This window comes from Petromyzon marinus, chromosome 74 (genome assembly GCF_048934315.1).
Source record: "Petromyzon marinus isolate PM22_M1 ecotype Great Lakes invasive population chromosome 74, UKy_Petmar_22M1.pri1.0, whole genome shotgun sequence".
Classification (NCBI taxonomy): Eukaryota; Metazoa; Chordata; class Hyperoartia; order Petromyzontiformes; family Petromyzontidae; genus Petromyzon; species Petromyzon marinus.
In genome coordinates this window covers 11,565,593-11,581,509 of record NC_133740.1, presented here as the reverse complement: position 1 = coordinate 11,581,509, position 15,917 = coordinate 11,565,593, and the positions used below count along the sequence as shown (strand labels likewise).

At 51.4% G+C, this 15,917-nt stretch overlaps 1 protein-coding gene across 6 annotated transcripts in view; it reads right to left on the bottom strand.

Moving 5' to 3' along the window:
• Positions 1-11,092: 11,092 nt before the first annotated feature.
• The window catches only part of LOC116957456 (bromodomain-containing protein 2-like), a 29,359-nt gene continuing 24,534 nt past the window's right edge, over positions 11,093-15,917 (bottom strand). For 5 of the 6 annotated variants that reach the window (XM_032979600.2, XM_032979601.2, XM_032979604.2 and 2 more), the window contains exons 12-14: positions 15,683-15,815; positions 15,017-15,154; positions 11,093-13,717 (exon numbers count right to left, since the gene is read on the bottom strand). In XM_032979600.2, the coding sequence (XP_032835491.2) occupies positions 13,581-13,717; positions 15,017-15,154; positions 15,683-15,815 (408 nt within the window). In that variant the 3' untranslated portion in view covers positions 11,093-13,580. The remainder of the gene's footprint in view (positions 13,718-15,016; positions 15,155-15,682; positions 15,816-15,917) is intronic. The other variant, XM_032979602.2, reaches the window with a different exon arrangement.

The window sequence follows — 15,917 nt, the reverse complement described above, 5'->3', positions numbered from 1 at the left end:
ATGGGCGGGGCAACTAATGTTAATGTAGGAGAGGGCTCCGATACCGGCAGTAGGTCTACACCAATCAAAGAGCTGTTTATAAAGGTTTAGAGATGGGCGGGGCAACTAATGTTAATGCTGGAGAGGGCTCCACACCGCCAGTAGGTCTACACCAATCAAAGAGCTGTTTATAAAGGTTTAGAGGTGGGCGGGGCAACTAATGTTAATGTACGAGAGGGTTCTGACACCGGTAGTAGGTCTACACCAATCAAAGAGCTGTTTATAAAGGTTTAGAGGTGGACGGGGCAACTAATGTTAATGTAGGAGAGGGCTCCGACACCGCCAGTAGGTCTACACCAATCAAAGCATTGCACCTCGCTCCACACACTCACACTGCTGACGGTGGAGGTTGACAAGAAAACACAAATGAAGGCATGACCCAAAGTGGTTGATGACATCTTTCCAATGATTGCTTAGTCTATAACCTTCCTCTCGGTTGAAATTGTCTCTGTGTCTGTATATATGGATGGCTTCATGAACGAATCTTTGTTAGCCAGTAGGCTAACAAAGATTTTTTTTACAATGGGAGTAACCGTGACGCTTCCGTTGGTGATTTAAACCATTTTGCCTCATGTTAGCTACAAGCCACACGCTCCGATCTCCAGACGCGGCAAGCAATTGAATCGACGATGCGAGTTCATCGTTTATTGTTGACAACCACAAATGGCAACAGCAATAAGAACAACAAACGAAACGACAACAAAAATCACCGGACGAGTTTTGACATTCGGCGACTTCATCAGCAGCGTTCAGGCTTTCCTCGAGACGTCGGAGCAACGCCACTACAACTTTGGACCCGTTTCAACGTTCGGTGTCTCTCGGCTGGCTTGTTTTGAACGCCCGGCCGCCTTTGAACCCCCCAACACTGACATTTACACATCGCACCTCATTTGGGTACCGTGCTGTGAGATGTTAACTACCTCGCCTGGTGTGCAGGAGGTCGTGGGCTCGATCCCGACCCTGACGACGCCTGCTGCTGTATATTTGGAGTCTGCGTCTATCTCTCTCTCTCCCCGTGGTCGCGTGGATTTTTCTCCGGGTTCCTCCAGATTTCTCCGCCACAATTAGAATCAACATCACCACGCGTTTCGAGAGTATATGGCTGTTGCTATAAATTTCCACGTGATAAGCCACTTCGTTGAGCTATCATTTGTGAAAACCAGGTCGCTTCTGATGAAAAGGTAATGCCGCTTGGTTGATTCAGAGTAAGACCTCTGTTACCCTATCACTCATGGGGCGTTGAGGGGGTGGAGTATTGGACGATATAAAATACCCAGGCAGGTGCTTAGTTTTGGTGGAGCTGATAGTAAGGTCCCAACTCTCTGGTTCTTTCGGTAAAGTCACGTAGTTAGAAAAAATAATAAAATAACTCGACGTTTCGGTCGCAACACAAGCGTCCGTTATCAGGTGAGAAAGAATGATCTTTGATTTAAAGCTTTCGTGACTGCAGTAATTCATATTCTTAGTTTTTTCGGTAAAGTCACGTTGAAGAGAAACAACAAAATAACAAAATATATATAAAACAATAAAAAATTCTCACGACGTTTCGACCATAACTCAAACGGTCATCATCAGGTGTGTCGGTTTGCATAAATTTATTTTGAAAACGGCATGTTTATTTATTTATTTATATAAAAATAACGTTTGCGGCACGCGCAACGATGGCAGTTTGCCAGGACTAGTCCATCTATTTTTTGAAAAGAGGAGGGGGGAGACGAAATTTGTTTTTATGTATGCTGTCTGAAAGGCACTGTAAGCGTGAACAATCAATCAAGAACTGAAATGATTTATCAAATCTTTCCAATGATTGCTAAGATAGAATCCATCTTCTCGGTTGAAATTGTCTCTGTGTTTGTATATGTGGATAGCCTCATGAACGAATCTCTCATGGAAGCCAGATGGCTTACAAAGAACCTCCGTCTTGGAAAAGTCAATGGCATGTGAGCCTACTGAATTAGAACAATGATCTGCTACGGCCGAGGTGTTGGTCCTACCGTGTTTAAGGTCTGCTTTATGTTCACGAATGCGGTCCGAGATATGGCGTTTGGTTTCTCCAATGTAACTACTACCACAGAGGCAACTTAGTTTGTAGACACCAGGGTATTGTATGTCCGCATTAATTGATCAATCTAAACAGTTTTCGTTGAAACCTTCTGCTGCCAGGCCACCAAGATTATACGGCTTACCAAAAATACATAAAGTTGATACACCTCTTCGTCCCATAGTCTCTACTATCAGCTCCCCCACCTACAAACTAGCTCGTTTTTTGTCTGAAATCCTGCGTCCTTTCACTGGAAAGACCACCTCTGCGGTACAAAATTCTACTCACCTGGTATCAACAATCAAGGGTATTTCCCTATCCCCAGACGACCTGCTTGTCAGTTTTGATGTAGTTTCCTTATTCACCAAGGTTCCTGTACCTGACACCATTGCAATCATTGAAGACTTGGTTCATCAAGGACTAAACACTGAGGTACCCCCCCTGGTGAGACACTGTTTAACCAATACATACTTCACTTGGAATGGAACTTTCTACAAACAAACTGAGGGCACCCCAATGGGCTCCCCCCTTTCTCCAGTTATAGCTAACATTTTCATGGAGAAATTTGAGACTGACGCCATCCAGACTGCCACTCTGCGCCCAACCTTATGGAAGAGGTACGTGGATGACACTTTTGTCATCTGGCCACATGGCCGGCCTGCTCTAGACCAATTCTTCGACCACATCAATTCCATACACCCAGCCATCAGATTTACCATGGAAGTCGAAATAGATGGCAAGATACCTTTTTTGGATGTCCTAATTAAAAAGAGACCTGATGGTTCAATGAGCCACTCTGTCTACAGGAAAGCTACCCATACGGATGCTTATCTGAAACCGGATTCCCACCACCATCCATCACAGAAGAATTCTCTCATCAAGACTCTGTATCATAGAGCCCAATGCATATCCGACCAGGAACACATAAGCAGTGAACTCAAGCACGTACACCAAGCTCTTAGGGCTAATGGTTACTCCGACTATACAATCCGCAAAGCTATCACTCAAACCATGAAGAAGAACCCTCTTGAGGAGCCTTTCAAAACCATCACTTTACCCTACATTGCTGGGATCACAAAAAAGATCTCCAAAATCTTGAATAAACACAAGATCCAGGTCCGTTTCAACACATTACATAAAATCCGTGATCTGGTTCCGTCTGTAAAAGATGTGATTCCGGACATACAATACCCTGGTGTCTACAAACTAAGTTGCCTCTGTGGTAGTAGTTACATTGGAGAAACCAAACGCCATATCTCGGACCGCATTCGTGAACATAAAGCAGACCTTAAACACGGTAGGACCAACACCTCGGCCGTAGCAGATCATTGTTCTAATTCAGTAGGCTCACATGCCATTGACTTTTCCAAGACGGAGGTTCTTTGTAAGCCATCTGGCTTCCATGAGAGATTCGTTCATGAGGCTATCCACATATACAAACACAGAGACAATTTCAACCGAGAAGATGGATTCTATCTTAGCAATCATTGGAAAGATTTGATAAATCATTTCAGTTCTTGATTGATTGTTCACGCTTACAGTGCCTTTCAGACAGCATACATAAAAACAAATTTCGTCTCCCCCCTCCTCTTTTCAAAAAATAGATGGACTAGTCCTGGCAAACTGCCATCGTTGCGCGTGCCGCAAACGTTATTTTTATATAAATAAATAAATAAACATGCCGTTTTCAAAATAAATTTATGCAAACCGACACACCTGATGATGACCGTTTGAGTTATGGTCGAAACGTCGTGAGAATTTTTTATTGTTTTATATATATTTTGTTATTTTGTTGTTTCTCTTCAACGTGACTTTACCGAAAAAACTAAGAATAAAGAATGATCTGTTGTTGTGGCTTTATAGAGGCATGGGAGGGGGGGGGGGGGGGGGTGTCGAGTCGTGGCTGCAGAAGTTCACGGGGGGGGAGAGGAGGGAGGGTTTGTGGCGTGGCAGGGACGGGTGGGGGCTGGAGAAATTAGCATATCCATGAGCTTGAATTAGTCAACGAAAACAGAATCACAGCAGTTAAAACTTGACGTGGTGTATCACGTCCTTCCAATGATTGCTCAATCTGAATCCATCTTCTCGATTAAGGTTTTGTCTGTGTTTGTATATCTGGATGGCGTCATGAACAAATCTCTGATGGTAGCCCGAGGGTTTGCAGAGCACCTTGGTCTCGGAAAACAATAATGTCACGTGTGCCCACCGCGTTGAAACAATGATCCACCACCGCCGAAGTGTTGGTTCTGCCGTGTTTCAAATCCGCTTTGTGTTCATGAACCCGGTCTGAGACACGTCGCCTCGTTTCACCAATGTAACTGCTGCCGCAGACACAACTCAGCTTATAGACAACAGGACGTTGCATGTCCGGAATCGCATCCTTCACCGATGGGATAAAATCACGGATTTTGTGTACTCTATTGAACCGAACTTGGATCTTGTGTTGGTTCAAGATTTTGGACATCCTTTTGGTGACCGCTGCTATGTATGGCAAGGTGATGGTTTTGATTGGGTCCTCAGATGGTTCTCTCTACACGGTTGGGGATGCAGCTTTGCGGATTGTGTGGTCAGAATATCCATTCCTCCTGAGAGCTTGGCATACGTGCTCAAGCTCACTGGCTAAGTGGTGCTGGTCGGAGATGCAACGAGCCCTATGGTGTAGTGTTTTGATGAGATAATTCTTCTGGGCTGGATGGTGGTGGGAGTCAAGTTTTAGATCGGAATCCGTGTGGTTGGCTTTGCTATAGACAGTGTCCCAACGAGCCATCAGGTCGCTTCTCAATCAAAACATCCAGGAATGGTAGCTTGCCATTATTTTCCACTTCCATGGTGAATTTGATAGATTGGTGTATGGAATTGATGTGGTTGAGAAATTGGTACAGTGCTGGCAGGCCATGTGGCCAGATGACGAACGTGTCATCTAAGTATTTTTTCCACAAGGAAGGACATAGGGTGGATGTCTGGATGGCATCTGTCTCAAATTTCTCCATGAAAACATTCGCGACCACTGGTGATAGGGGAGAGCCCATTGGGATACCTTCATTCCACCTCCCTCCACCAGAGCCCTGGCTCTGGTGGAGGGAGGTGGAATGCATGGAGCTCCCAATCCTGGGGGTTGCATTGAATATTTCTGGGTGGAGGTGATAGGAGTGGTGACGGTGGCCGTGGCGTAGAGGCCGGGAGTTGAGGTGGAGCCGAGGGCAGGAGAGGAGGTATGAAGAGGCGGGCATAGAGAGGGAGGGAAGATCATGGCCAAGAAGACATCCCTCAACTGCACCAAGGCATCGATTAACCTCCCATTGTATCTGTACTAGATGGAAATTCCTCTGGTACAGCCATGGAAATCTTCCTGAACTACATGATCGAAAAATATGTTAAATAATGTAGGAGCAATTACACACACTCACAGACGAACATCGACACAAAACACGTGCTCTGTTGTACCGCACAGGAGCCCACACGCACACCGCAGTGTTCAAGAAAAACAATGCGCATTTATTTACCATAACAACCACCTGTCCTACCACTCAGAGCAATGTCCCTCACATGGCCATCAATGCGATATATATACAGTACATAGTTCATCACGGCCACCCGATCAGCAGGAGTCACATGTGTGACCAGTCCGTGAATGTCGGGCTATGGTGATGCAGTGGTGTGGGTTGGACAAGGGGCGGATGATGTCTGTCGTGGAAATCTGTGGAGCGGCACAGAACAAAAACGGGACGGGTGGCCCAGTGTGGAGCAGGAGCCGCTCGGCTGGGACGCAGGTGGGGAGGAATCCACTGATCCGGCGGAGGCGTGGGGAGGAGGGCGGGACGCCGCGGGAAGCGCGACTTGTGGGAGTGGTGCCAGGCAGAAGGGGCACCTGGGACTCTGTACGCGGGACCCGGGCAGTTGCACCTGGGCTGGGAGGGGATCCACTGCCCTGCAGGTGGAGCGAGGCGGGGGGGAAGGTGCTCTCGGTCCAAGTGGTTGGGACGAATCAATATGGATGGAGTTGAGGGCTCGAGAGGAGGTTTGCAGAGGCGGGGAGGAAGGCGGCTGTTGCGGGACTTGCGGTAACGCTGCCGCGCAGAACAGGGAACGAAAGCCTCGTGTGCCGGGCCCGGTCCGGTATCCCGGGGGCGTGGAAGAACCCAGGGCTCTGGTGGAGGTGGAGGCAGGTGGAAAGCAGGGAGCTCCCAAACCTGGGGGTTGGGATGATTACTCATGGGTGGAGGTGATGGTGCGAGTAGCGGTGGAGGCAATGGTGGTAGTGGAGGCGATGGTAGAAGTGGAGGTGGAGACGATGTCAAAAATGGAGGTGGAGTTGATATCAGCCTTGGAGGCGATGGCCCGAGTAGAGGTGGAGGTGATGGCAGCACTGGAGGCGATGGCCCGAGTGGAGGTGATGGCAGCAGTGGAGGCGATGTCCCGAGTGGAGCTGGTTTCTTGAGGTGAGGAGCGCAGCTCTGTTTGGTGCTGGGGCTGCTTCCCCTCCCCTTCGCCCGTCGCGTTCGTCTCCTCGCCGTGGCCCGGTGCTCGGCTAGGACCTCCACCTTTCTTTCTCTGCAGCGCCCGGGAAATCTTCCTCCTCCCGGTTCTCATCCTCATCGCTCTCTTCAAAAGTTACGAATGACGCCGTTGATGTTTTTCGTAAAATACTTTACTATGCAAGTAAAAAATGTGTGTTTTAATATTTGTGCTTTTTAAAATTTAGTTTCCCTTTATGACATATGCTACAGGCCCCGCACGAGCTTAATCCGGCACGATCCCTGACATGCAATATCCCGGCGTCTACAAACTAAGCTGTATCTGCGGCAGCATGTACATTGGGGAAACTAAGCGACACGTCTCGGACCGTGTTCGTGAGCATAAGCCTGATTTGAAACACGGTAGGACCAATACTTCTGCCGTGGCTGATCATTATTTTAATGCGGCTGGCTCACACTAAATTGATTTCTCTAAGACGAAGGTACTTTGGAAACCCACTGGCTATCAACAAAGATTTGTTCATGAAGTCATCCATGTGTACAGACATGGACACAATTTAAACCAAGAAGATGGGTACAAACTCAGCAATTGCTGGAAGGACGTTATCAACCAGTTCAAGTCATAACTGGCTGTAATGTTTCCATTTTAGACCTGGCAGCCCATTAATTGGTGTAAGCTCACCACCAGGACCAGCACTGCCCACTACTACAATCACCACTAGCAGCAGTCCTTGATTGGTGGAAGCCCACCACCAGTACCATCACTGCCCACTACTACAATCACCACTAGCAGTAGCCCTTTATTAGTGGAAGCCTACCACCAGTACCATAATTACCCACTACTACCATCACCACTAGCAGCAACCTCCACCGTCACCAGTATGAGTTTGTAAAGCGAGGTGCAATGATTACAGCCCTTTAATTGGTGGAAACCCACCACGTTGTCCACCACTTACATTAACATTAGCTGCCCCGCCCCTTACATTAACATTAGCTGCCCCGCCCATGCTGCTGACACTTGGGGCTACGCCCATGTCAAACCTTTATCAACAATTTGCCTCGAGACGCCAACCCCCTTTTCCTGATGACGAAAAGGGGGTTATGTTTAATTTCTTATTAACTTTATTTTTTTTTCTATCTACGTGGTGACTTTACCGAGAGAACCAAATAATATGAATTGCTGCAGTCACGATAGTTAAGTCAAAATTTAACCATGAGTGGAGTTGAGGGGAATCATAGAGGGTGTGAAGGGGCCGAGAGATGCTGACGGGCGGCGAGGGAGTCATTCGAGAGGATGCCCAGTGGGGAGATGAAGCAATTCAATCGCTCCACGTGCAGGTGCTGGGTGGATGACTGCACAGCAACATAGTGGGAGGTGGCGACGGCTCGGGAAGGTCTCCATCCAGCCGTGGATTGACCATGGCTGATGACGGATGCTGCTCACTCACTTTGCGACGTCTGAAACGCCAGAGATGCACGGCGATGTGCAGGATGTGCAGCGGTGGAGCTGATGGCCTCTTTGCAGCTGCTGCACAGCTGACCCACAACGTGGAGCAGAGCAGGGAGCACGCTGTCCACTATGGCCTGGCAGCTGCCGCTCAGCTGACCCATAGCCTGCAGTAGGGCAGGGAGCACGCTGTCCACTATGGCCTGGCAGCTGCTGCTCAGCTGACCCATAGCCTGCAGTAGCGCAGGGAGCACGCTGTCCACTATGGCCTGGCAGCTGCCGCTCAGCTGACCCATAGCCTGCAGTAGCGCAGGGAGCACGCTGTCCACTATGGCCTGGCAGCTGCCGCTCAGCTGACCCATAGCCTGCAGTAGCGCAGGGAGCACGCTGTCCACTATGGCCTGGCAGCTGCCGCTCAGCTGACCCATAGCCTGCAGTAGCGCAGGGAGCACGCTGTCCACTATGGCCTGGCAGCTGCCCCTCAGCTGACCCATAGCCTGCAGTAGGGCAGGGAACACGCTGTCCACTATGGCCTGGCAGCTGCTGCTCAGCTGACCCATAGCCTGCAGTAGCGCAGGGAGCACGCTGTTCACTATGGCCTCACTGTGGCTCCTGCACAGCTGACCCGAAGCGTGCAGGAGAGGAGTCGGCTCGCTGTCCATGAGCCAGGACATCCCGTGCCAGGCTGGGCTGTCCCTCTCCCTCTCTTGTCCATCTGCATGGCCGCTGGCAACCGCTGCTGGTGGCGAGACGTTCTTGACGAGTCCCGAGTTGTTGTGGTGGTGTTGGAGCCGTTGATGTTCGAACCCCCACGCCGAGATCCTCCGGGGAATTCCACCATCGGCTGCGTGAGCAGCAGCACCACGGCTATCTTCACGGTGGTGGTGGTGAAGTTCTCTGAAGCTTGAGAAGTGGAGGAGCAGCATTGGGCGAGGTGGCTGCCTCGACCGGAGCCGACTCCACTCCGGCCTCTGCTGTGACGTCACCGTGACGTCACCGTGGCGTCAGAGATTTCCACGGCTGTTACGTCACATGAAAGTTGTCACGTGGCTGTGCCATGTAACACCACCACGTGATGCACTGCAATACTGAATTGTTTATAGAATTGGCATACAATACTTATTTACATCTCGCTTATACTAATTAACGTCATAGATTCAACCATGTAACATTATTTGTATATATTTAACATATTTGTTCTTTTGATTTAAAGCTTTCGTGACTGCAGTAATTCATATTCTTAGTTTTTTCGGTAAAGTCACGTTGAAGAGAAACGTGACTTTACCGAAAAAACTAAGAATATATATTTGTTCTTGTAAAACACGTTTGTTTATGACAATTTTCAGGCAATGGCTCTTCTTTCTAGCAGATTATTTCTCCATTCAAGATGAAGGGCCATCGCCCGAAACGTCACCTGTTATATATTTTCTTTTACGGCCACACTGTTATTGGGTGTTAGATTTGTTTGTGGACCACTGCCAAGGCTGCAGCATCCTCACTGTGCATTTGCTCCGTCCGTCTGGCTGTATGTCTGTAAGGGGGGGTCAGGGCAATTCTCGTAGAGTTGATCTGATTCGAGTGCAACTTGAACGGAAAGTTGCGTTGCTGGTGGGGACTCCACCGGCCACATTGCTCACAGGGCGAGTGTTTTGTGTAAATCTGCCTAGCAGTGCCACCTAGCCACATGCCATGGTACAATGGGTGAGCACACGGGACTTGCAATCCATACAGAGGTACTACGTACAATAGCTGCAAGCAGCCGAAACAATGGTGCAAGTTTATCATAAATACATTCTCAAATGGTTTCGAAATTCAGCGTCTCATCAGCAGCCGTGCTCGCTTGAACCATCGGTTCAAACACAAGCACCATTCTCGAGGGATCTCAACCCTTTAGCGACTTGTCAGCCTTCAGCGTCTCTCAGCAAGCTTGTTGTAATCAATGTCGGGCTGCTTTTTGTACCCCGTGCCGAAGTTGCCACACAGCATCATGTACTCATTAGTTGACCCTTAAGCGACTCATCAGCAAGGTCAGACGTGAACCACCTGGTCATCATGGGCACAACTCTGCAAGTGTCCACAATAAATTATTCGTCAGCGGTCACTTTTTGCTAGAAACAATGCTGCTGGAACCGCCAGATGTTATAGGCAACGACAATCTCCACGTGCTATGGGCCCTAGCTTCACAGAAAAACTATCGAACACAAATGCTTCGATTTGCAACCCATTAGTAACAAAACAGATGAGTTGTGTAAAACTGATTTTGTTAATTTGCAGACACGGGCCGATGTTCCTGTTCCATGATCCCAATGGATTTATTCGCAGGTAACTTTGGCTGCATTGGGGCGTTTATCCGACATTAATTAAAGGTGTCTGTGGGTATAGCTATGTGGGAGGAAACGCATGCAGGACAGGGGAAGAGCATGCAAACTCCTCACCCACATTGCAGAACCCAGGGTGAGAACACACAATTGGCACAGGGAAATTCAAGAGCATCAGGAATCGAACCCAGGTCCTTTTTGCTGAGGCACAAACGTTGCACTGCCCCACCTCCCTGTATCTTCTGAAAGATGACCTCAGTTTGAGTGACAATAAGATAACAGGCCTCCTCCATCCAGTCCTTCCCATTGTGTTTGTATTCATACCATCAGCCAGACGACCTTCAAGGGAGTGCATCATTTCAACATTGGTTCTCCGTCAGCACCACTTGGGACGGGTTGTCAACCTTTCATCAGCAGTTGGAGAGTCAGGATTTGCTCAAACAGACGCCGGTGAACTGCCGAGATGTTTAAGAGGCCTTTTGATGGACACCTCACTTCCCAGAGCATCCTCTACATTTCAGAAGCTCATTCACAGCTGCTGCCCCCAAGTGTAGACGTGCAACATTGTCAACTGCCGTTCGACACGTCACTTGTGCCAGCCTAGGTGCACCTTGAGGCCCATCCTCATGACGCGTGCGAGGTTGATGCCGTTGGCCAGGTGACTGGCAGACCCAAGAGGAGTTGCCCGTCGATCAACCGAGACGACCGTGCCACGAGCAGCGACCACCACACGAAGGGACAACACAAACGCAATGCCACAACCGTGTAGCGGTGTTTGTTGAGTTGTTGTTTTTTATATTAAAACATAAAAGCCAGAATATTTGTCAATAAAAAAAACGACAATGGACAAAGAACCGGAGGAACAAAACTCAGCCACCAGCATTTGGAGGAAATGAAATAAATAAAGAGGGGGGATGTGGGGAAGCTCCAACGAAGGGTGTGGGGCATGCGGCGGCAATGGTTGTGTGGACACGGCCCCCCCCCCCCTCAACATCAAACCCACGCCCCGGCCGGCGACCGTGTTCTGTACACAGGCTCGCCACATCGACACGAGCATCACAGCCGCCGGGCAAACGCGGCGTCTGTCGGCAATCCGGCGAGGGGGAGGAGCGGGGGAAAGGTGGAACCTTGAGGCGGTGTGCCGTGGAAAGTTGGTGCCAAAGTCTCTCTCATCATCTCTCTTCTCATCTCGTTCTCAGCCCCCCCCCCCGTCACCCTTCCCCTCAGCTTAAAAAACGCCGGCACAGTTAACAGCACACCACCATTCACGCGCAGAGATAGGACTTCTTTACACGCACACTCTACACATTTGCTTAACCCACTAATGTACAAACCCACCCACCCTCCCGCCCCCGCTCTCTCCCCCCAGTCGCAAATGTACAAAGAATCCCATCTCCCCCTTACCCCCGTAACGCAACGTCAACGCGTACACGCGCAGCGCCGTGCTGGCCGCCGGCGCGGCAGGGAAGTTGACAAAAACACAGGGCCCCCGGTAAGATCTCCCTCCGTTGAACAAAAAAAAAAACAGAAGTGTAAACTCTTAAGTAATTCTATGCGTTTACATAGAAGCATTCTAAACTCTCAAGGGGATTCTTTCTCACGGTCACTTTAACGTCAACCGCGCGGCGACGTTTTGACACTTAGCACCGGAAACGCAACGGGCGCGACGTAGACATCGGTCGACGTCGTCATGCTCATCCATACAACTTGAAACGTCCGAGCGGGGAATTATGAAGAGACCAAGCGAAGTGGCTGGCACAGGAAGCAAGCGCAGGCAACGCCGTGCACAGAATCCCAACAAGCTGCCACACAGCCAGCGGGCACAACTCCCTTCGAACCCCCCCACCTCGTTAAGGTGGCAGAGTGGTCTGCCGACGTTGTGTGGCGTCACGGGAACAACCCCCCCCCCCCCCCCAGTGAAGGTCGTCACCTCGTCAGCTCGCATCGACCCGCCGTTAACGATGCCTTTATTTGTCAAGTGTTCACGTTCCAAGCATCGACAGCAACGGGGGAAAAATCGTGAAGGTCAACGCGAGTAGAGAAATGAGACAAACCGGTCCCCTCCTCGCCTCTCTCCGCTGGTGTGCAGCCTCCCCGCCCCCCCCCCCTTTAGCGCCGGTGGAGAGGCCGAGGGGAGAGCGAGCGGCTTCTGTACACGGCGGTGGGGTGAGCAGCGACGCTGCCATCGGCTTCTCGCGCAGCTAAAACGCACGCTTCCGCAGCCCTCGCAGCAACAGTCGCATCTCTCTCCGCCGGCTCCTGGCCAAACTCCCGTGGATAACGTCTCGCCGTGCTGATCCGCGTCCAAAGGACCGCCACCTCCTCCTCCTCTCCCAGCGCCACTGCCGCTCCTTCTTCGAGTCTCCTCCGCAGCAACTCCCACCACGACCACATTTTGTCTCAATGGCCCAGCAGCCTGGGTTGTGTCACCCCGCCCTGCATCACCCCACCGCCCTCTCTCAAATCGCGGGGGGGGGGTGCGAGCTGTCGATTTCTAAACCGACGCCACCATGTGGTCCACTTCCCAGTGTCTCCTGCTCGGCGGTGACGGATGCAGTTGGAGGAGACAAACACGAAGGGGGGGTAGGGGGTGTGACCACACGATTCCCACACTGGGCTTAGGATGCCAGGGATTTCAAATCTTCGCTCATCGTTTGCGTTTATCGTCCATTTGCGCTCGCTTTGCGTTGTAAAATTCTCGTTTCTCCTCCTCTCGCCATTACGAGGATTTCTCTTTCTTGACTCTCCCCCCACCCCCGCCCCCAAACAACCCGCAAGAGAGTTCCCAGTCCCGTCGATCGCAGGCAAAAACGCATGGCAGTTTTTTCCGTAAAGTATTAAATAAAACTCCGACAACGGCAATAACACCCCCCCCCGCCCCGCTGATGGGCACGGCGGCGAGCAGTCGCCCACTCCGCACGAGTCGGTCGGCTTGAACTCCGACGTGTGCCCTCCTCCCTGCCACCGTATCGAGCAGGGGGCGCTCACGGGCGAAAACCAGGCCGGGCCGGCGCACGGGCGAGTTTAGGTGGGCGCAGCCGTCTCCACCGGTCGGCCAAACCCGGCCGTGCGCTGGCTCGCCACGGCGGACTCCTTCCGCCCTTGCTCCTTTGGCCGTCGCCGATAGGACCCGGCAACGCTGGCGCCAACGTCGTCCACCGACGACGATGACCACTGTCCTGGCCAGAATGGGGTTTGGGGGGGGGCGGGGCGGTAGGTAGGTAGTGGAATTTGGGATGCCCGAACGCCGGGGGAAGGAGTCAGCCCGAGTCCGAGTCGCTGGTGTCGCTGGAGCTGGAGCCGCTGGAGGAGCTGGAGCTGCCCGAACTGGAGGAGGACGACGAGGAGGAGAGACGCGACGCCACCCCGGGGCCCTGCGCTTCCGACGGCTTGTCCGCTGCGCACACACACGCGTGTTCAGAAGCGCACGCGTGTTACAGGAGCACGCGGGCACACACAGAGACTCCCCACACCCCCAACACCCCGCGCAGCCGCGACAGACTGCTGGACCGAGCGCTGATAGAGAGTCGCACCGATAAAGGGAGGCACAGCACCCAAGGGGGTAGTTGGCGAGCACCACGCCAGGCCACTGTCGTCTCCCCGGTGGTGAATGTTTACAACACACCGCACACCAGGTACTCATTTGAAGCCAAGGCCCGGTTCAGATGAGAGGGTGGCGACGGTGAAAGGGGCGAGGTGGTCGAGGAGAGAAGCTGGAGTTGAGTGTGGAGATGCGAGGGTGAGGTGAGGTGGTAGGTGAGACCGTGGAAGGCAGCGATGGGCAACATAGAGGTAACGGGCACATGAGCGGCACCTGCACCTCAACTTTACATTGTGCTTGTGCACTTATCATCACCCTAGCTGTGAATATTTATTTTATCCTGAAGAAATCCGATGAGCTATGAAACTCTTTTTCACCGATGTCCAGTAGGGGTGGGTCAGAAAGTCACAAAAAAAACATGACAGGAGTGCAAAGTACAGGAAAGGTAAACACATCGCTGACAAAAATACACAAATAAAACATTTCGATTTAAAGCTTTCATGACTGCAATGATTCATCTTCTTTGGTTCTTTCGGTAAAGTCACGTAGAATGAGAATAAAATAATAAATTGATAAAATAAAATAACACAATAATATTCTCACGACGTTTCGGCCACAACACAAGCGGCCTTCATCAGGTGAAGGGACGAGACTGTCTGGTAGGACACTCCAGTGCTGTCCTAACAGACAGTCTCGTCCCTTCACCTGATGAAGGCCGCTTGTGTTGTGGCCGAAACGTCGTGAGATTATTGTGTTATTTTATTTTATCAATTTATTATTTTATTCTCATTCTACGTGACTTTACCGAAAGAACCAAAGAAGACAAATAAAACACTTTATTTTACCGGGTAAGGACCACTGAGCTATGTAGCTCTTGTTCAGAAGTGACCTGGCCACAAATGATAGCCCAACGAAGTGGCTTATTATGTGGAAATGCATAGCAAACTCCAGTAGGTGTCAAGGTCGAGATCGAACCCACGACCTCCTGGAAACCAGGCGAAGCACCTTTAGACCAGTCCACGAGGGGGAGGCAGGTTGCCCACACCCTTGCTGAAAGGTCGAGAAAGGGCGAGGCGAGGGCTAGAGGTGAGTGGGCATAAGGGGAGCGAGTGAGGTGGAGGGGTGAGAGATGAGGTGAGTGAGGGCTCCCCTCACCCTTCTTCTTGTTGTTGTTGTTGGGCGGTTTTTTGGTGGGGTTGAGCTGGCCGCTCACATCCTGTAGCCTCCTCTCCAGCTCCCTCTTCTTCTCCAGCGCCAGCTCCTCCCTGCTCTTGCCGGCAGTCTTCTTCACGGCTGCGGCACAAAGACAAAGATCCCCCGTTCAGCCTTTAACAGACCGAGGCAAGTGCTGTTATAGCGAGCTACGCCTGAAGCCCAGCATGGCACGAGGGTGGGTGGCCAGCACCACGCCCGGCCGCCTTTATCCCTCCAAGTTGCGACGTATACTACACACTGCACAAGGTACTCATTTGAGGCCGTGTCGACCTAAGCGAGGGCCAGGAAAGGTTCAGATAATCGTCAACGGTGTTGGTGACCGTGAGCGGGAATCGAATTTGGGTCGTTATCGGGTTCGTAGCAGCGCAAACCGCGACACATCCCACACACGCCCCTGCATCGCCTGCGAACAGACTCTTGGTACAAGAGGCTGTTCACGAGCCAGCATCTATGAAGGGCCGATACAAGAGGGGGGCTGTGGATGGGTGGCAAGCACCACGCACGCCAGGCCGCCTTAGTCTCCCAAGTGGCGATGTTTACACGCCTCCTTCGGCCACACGCACGGGCGCCTGCATGCGTGCGCAGCGGGAGGCGCCCCCCCCTCACCGTAGGGCTTACGTGGCTTCTTGCGGAGGCAGGACATGACGTAGCGCTCGAGCTCGCGCAGCGTCGATGGCTTCAGAGTCTCAAAGTCGATCTCGATCTCGGGATTCGAGTTCCGCAGGGACGGCTCGCGCGCCTGCACCCGTGGGGAACAGCACGCACGGCCGGTGAAAACCGCACGCACGGCCATGTGTACAGAATCAGGCAACCTTTATTTCAAGACTGGGAGGAATCCGAT